General features: G+C 42.3%; 1 protein-coding gene across 1 annotated transcript; it reads left to right on the top strand.

The window, feature by feature from the left end:
- The first annotated feature begins 2,832 nt into the window (after window positions 1–2,832).
- LOC125179023 lies at window positions 2,833–4,556 on the top strand. Its single transcript, XM_047884074.1, has 4 exons — window positions 2,833–3,227; window positions 3,459–3,564; window positions 3,719–3,878; window positions 4,117–4,556. Exons 1-4 carry the CDS (start codon window positions 3,075–3,077, stop codon window positions 4,205–4,207), a joined length of 510 nt encoding a protein of 169 aa, XP_047740030.1. The 5' UTR covers window positions 2,833–3,074; the 3' UTR covers window positions 4,208–4,556.
- The last annotated feature ends 345 nt before the right edge of the window (window positions 4,557–4,901 follow it).

Genomic DNA, 4,901 nt, shown 5'->3' with positions numbered 1-4,901 from the left:
AGATGTGTATAAGAGACAAGCGTCAAGGTGGGCACTGGGGTAGCGTCATGGTCAAGGTGGGCACTGGGGTAGCGTCAAGGTGGGCACTGGGGTAGCGTCATGGTCAAGGTGGGCACTGGGGCAGCGTCAAGGTGGGCACTGGGGCAGCGTCAAGGTGGGCACTGGGGCAGCGTCAAGGTGGGCACTGGGGCAGCGTCATGGTCAAGGTGGGCACTGGGGCAGCGTCATGGTCAAGGTGGGCACTGGGGCAGCGTCAAGGATTGTATTACTTTGACGCTGGGGCATTAGCATAAATTATAATGAGGTGAAAACTGTCAATTTGTTTCATGATGCCAACAACCCGCGTGCCTCTGAACAGCTGGGTTGGGGGAAGCCGTAACAGTAACCAAAGATGTCATCTTTACTGATTTAGAATACCACTTTTATGATTTATTGCATTAATATATCAATTTACAAAAGAACAATGGTGTAAATATGATGCGCAGCCGGGTCGGGAGGAGTCCGCCATGTCGATGGACGTGTCTGGGAAGATTCGGTTTGCGTGACACTCGGAGCTGCAGCAGGCCAACCTCGAGGCCACGGCGGACGTCACGTCAGATATCCGGGACGGGGAGCGCTTCCCCCTGGCCGTCAAGGACATGGGGGACCTGCGACATCTACCCTCAGAGCATCGAGGCATCAGCCACAACCCCCACGGCAGGTGGGGACCCTGAGAGTCATTAGCCACAACCCCAGCGGCAGGTGGGGACCCTCAGTTGTGTTGTAATATATTCCAGTTGTTGAAAATGAAAGTTGGAATATATTGACAGATTCACAAAACACCGTACTACGCGCCAGCAACAATGAAACGTCACAAAATGTTGCCATTTTATTTAAAAGCCTTTAGAATGCAAACCTACCAAATCCATATATTCCAACACTGTGTGTGACTTAATTTTGCATTTTGTGTGACCTAATTTTGCATTTTCAGTAGTAAAACAAGATAGAGAAACGGTTCGTGCTAAGCTAACACTTTGAGACCTGTGGCATTTAATGAACGAGTGGAATTTGTCTTGAAGTAGAGCATTAATCTAGTCTCGTTCCAGGGGTACAACCAGATGGACATGTGCAGCGAGTACGGGGGTGAAAAGTTGGATGCCTTCGACCCAGAGAAGCTCTTCTCGGAATCTTCGGATTCGGATGAAGATTCCTTCCACGAGGCAAGTAAGATATATAAACGAAGAAGAGACTAAAAACTGTGTAGAAACTAAATCACCAAGAAAAAGAATAGTGAAGTGGCCCCTGAAACCACCGCAACTCGTAATAAAAGTTCTGTAAACAGTGAAGAAACATCCCCATTTGAAAGAAGTACGTAGCATCGAAGTCACAGACACGCCAACGGCACCCAGTCCTGCAAGACGCAATCATCAGCAGTTGAAGCATACGGAAGTAAAGTAACAGGCTGCACTCATGCGTCTTGCAATCTGCGGATTTCGATGTAGGCATGACAAAAGTAATCCGAGATTTGAAATTTTCTTTTCAGATTTTTATAGTGGTAACTATTTTAAATAGTCTCTTCAATATTTACTAGAATTTTTCTCATAATGAAGGTGAATAAGTTCATGCTTGAATTTAGTCTCTTCATTTTACCCCACGCGGTACACCGTCACCTCGTCACCTGCGCTACCATCAATACTGCCTGAAATTCACTTAATTAAGTCGTTAAAAAATCATTGTTCCTCTCGACTCTCAGTATCAACAGACTATTTTGCTATCTCTGTATACGTTTAATGCCTTCTATCATTCAATATGTTGTCAAAATAATTTGGTGTTATGCTATATGATAAAATTTAAAAATGATAAAATAATTTTATTTTAGTCATCCACCATCGAGTTACGTTATAATTATGTGGCAAGATATGACCTATTTGAACAATGCGCAGCAGCTATGAAGTTATGTTTTGTCTTCAATGGTAGCAACTGATCATCACACTATTATCTATCAAAAATTTACTGCTGTTTCTTCGTGAATAATACATCTTTAGAGTAATAAACTAAAATTACAATATGCATAACAATATGATCGAGGAGCAGGCAGTCATTTTCTACCTCTGTCGGAGTGAGTCCTATAGGCATTCGAGCAGACTAACTTCAACCTTTCTAAATGGAGCTATCAGCTCCGTTTAGTAGGTCATAAAACGATTCGAAAAATATAAATAATGCCTCTTTCCATAAGTTGCAACCATATTTGCAACTTGTTTTCTATAAGATACTGATGATAATGTTTCTGACATAACTATTCATTACTTTCTGTGTCTAAATTACCAACACAAATGATGAAGATTCACCTGGCTACTTAGTGATGCTATGATCCTGTACTTGAATGTTACCTGATTTTGCACTTCACATTTTCGGGTCTGAAATCTGTGTGCTGCATTACCTTCTCTTGCAAAAAGTTTTACCAATATCTTAGCAATTTTATTGCCATTTTGTGAATGGTCTCGAAATATTTTTTGTTCTATTTTTTATGTTTTGTGCTTATCACCGTACTGTTTGCCATGTTCTGTCAAAATCTGAATCGGAATTACCAGTCTTGGCCAGTTTCTGTTTTTGGATATTGATTTTCCAGCTTTATGTTGATGACATTGTTTATAATTTCCCGTAAAGAACCTGTCATTCCTTTGTCTGTTACTTCTGTTACTTTGCACAGCATGACCTTGACTGACATATTTTAACTGAAGGTCTTGCTGTACTGATGTAGCTCATTTTTTCTATCAATATTTAGCTTCATTTGACCTGAGTAGAGGAAGAGGTGCCTGCTACATGAGGTGACAGCATCAGTTCCTGTTTCACTTATATCAGCTCCATGCTATATTTGTCCTCAAGTGAATAATTAGTTCTAAGTTGTTACTCTTAACTTTAATTTTTTTAATACGCCCATTTACCACTGTTAGGATAGGATTAGTTGCTCTTTATTTAGCGCTGGACGAGATAGGCTACTAATATGTTCCTCATTCCTCATCAATGAGGAACATATTCCTCATTGGAATCAACATAATTCATGTCCATTCCACTTCTTTTAATTAATTTTATTTATGATATTAAAGACTGAGTTCGAGGCGCTTGATTTAACGGAGCGCAAGAGCCCTTATCTCGCACGGCGAATGCAGAACTTCCGAACCTCGCTGCCGCACGGATTCCTCTTCTCCCGCATGCATATAGAGAAATTCTCCAAAGATGAAATGCGGGTGGGTTGTGTGTGTTTTCATTGCCCATCCTAGTATTGGCAATTTGGGAAGATAATGGTTGATTGTAAGCACCATATGTGTTGGATAAGTTTTTCTAAGATTGTGCCTCCACCATCACTGACATATGGTGGGTCGTCCGCACCTATGCTGGAGTTCATCTCATTCATAAAACAATAGTTTGTGCCATTCAGTAGGATAATTGCCAAATCTATGTTCACGTTGTGGTTGCAGCATCTGGTGCGACTATCCGGAGGCCAGATCGAAAAATATCCACCTGCAGCGTCGGCCCGAAACAAGATTCAGCTGATATTATGCGGCGACGAAGGAGACGCGGAAGGTCAGACGCACGTCAATGGAATTTCATTTTTCTGCACATTTTTGTAACTTCGAGATACTACTGCGACTGCCACTTTGTCCATAACATTTAATTCAATATTTAGGCATATTTTAGTACCTGAATCCTCTTGAGTCTTTTTAATTCTTGATTTCAGCTGTGTGGCGTCGTAGGAAAGTACGCGTAGTCCACTACGTGTGGCTTCTAGCATCAATCACTGCCCAAAGCAAACTGGACTATAGGAGATTTGTTATAGCACCTTCCGACCCCTCGATTGCACCTTCCATCCCCAGGTGTACCTGGCAGCTCCATCCGGAGTAAGTTTCTATAAACGTTACAACCATCTCTTGTCATGGACATGGACGAAAAAGTCCATCTAGTTCTAGACCTGGTGTTTAATAGTGATCCATCAATTTATGTTAGATATAATCGGGTGACATGATATAACTAACATCAATTCTTACAATATACCTAAATAACCAACCCCTGGTCTTTACCCACATTGCAGGGGTCTGAAATAATAACTATAATAAATTGTCCTTACCTACATTACAGCCGGCCAGGAATGAATCAGCTGACGGCGCTTATGCGTCGTCGTCGTCCCGCCGCTACGCCTCGTGCCGCCGATTCAGGTCGATTCGCCTAGGCTGTCGAAGTCGTAATATTTCAGTAGACTTTTTGCCACAATTGCTGCACAAAATCTCCTGGACATAAAAAAGGAGGAGGAGGCCGTCTGGACTGACTATAACGCAGACGAGGAGCAGGTCAAGTGCAGGCTGGCGGCCGACCTGCTGCAGGCCATCTGTCTAGGAGGACACGTGGAGTCTAGGAGAACACGTTGTAGAGGGCTTGTTGTAAATTATATTTTACCGTTGTAATATAAGGCTTCTATTAAATATAGAGGTATTGTAAATTTGTTATTAATTAGAATTGTAAGAATGTTTTAGAGAAAGTTAGAATCGAGAATAGAGTTTGCGGATTAAGAACGAGTAGTATGAACGGGGAATTCAGTACGGCACATGGTGCCGGGAATATGATTTCCGTTACCATTTCCTAAAGTATGGTCGAAGATGTAACCCTGGCCCCGTCCAAGAGAAGCGACTTTTGATAGAATTCATTCATCAAGCGACTAGACGTGGACATTAGGTCATGTTGTCATGGACTTTGTAACATTTAGACACCCAGAAGATCACGTTAGTGTAATGCTAAAGAGCGCGAGCTCAACAGACAAAAGGGTCGATGCTTCACCAAGAATACTCTCCCGATGCGTGCTTACCAAGTGACTCTTGAGAACAAACATGAAGCGGATCCTCGAGTACTGTCCCATTACCACCATGATT

Source organism: Hyalella azteca, unplaced genomic scaffold (assembly GCF_000764305.2).
Source record: "Hyalella azteca isolate HAZT.00-mixed unplaced genomic scaffold, Hazt_2.0.2 contig1803, whole genome shotgun sequence".
Lineage (NCBI taxonomy): Eukaryota > Metazoa > Arthropoda > Malacostraca > Amphipoda > Hyalellidae > Hyalella > Hyalella azteca.
This window is presented reverse-complemented; position numbering and strand designations above follow the sequence as displayed.

What these genes read in the sequence shown, in the direction of transcription:
- LOC125179023 (XM_047884074.1), top strand. Translation starts at nt 3,075, where the DNA reads ATGATATTAAAGACTGAGTTCGAGGCGCTTGATTTAACGGAGCGCAAG. An exon ending in TCTCCAAAGATGAAATGCGG is followed by an intron (nt 3,228 to 3,458) that starts GTGGGTTGTGTG and finishes TTGTGGTTGCAG; the next exon opens with CATCTGGTGCGACTATCCGG. An exon ending in ACCTGGCAGCTCCATCCGGA is followed by an intron (nt 3,879 to 4,116) that starts GTAAGTTTCTAT and finishes CCTACATTACAG; the next exon opens with CCGGCCAGGAATGAATCAGC.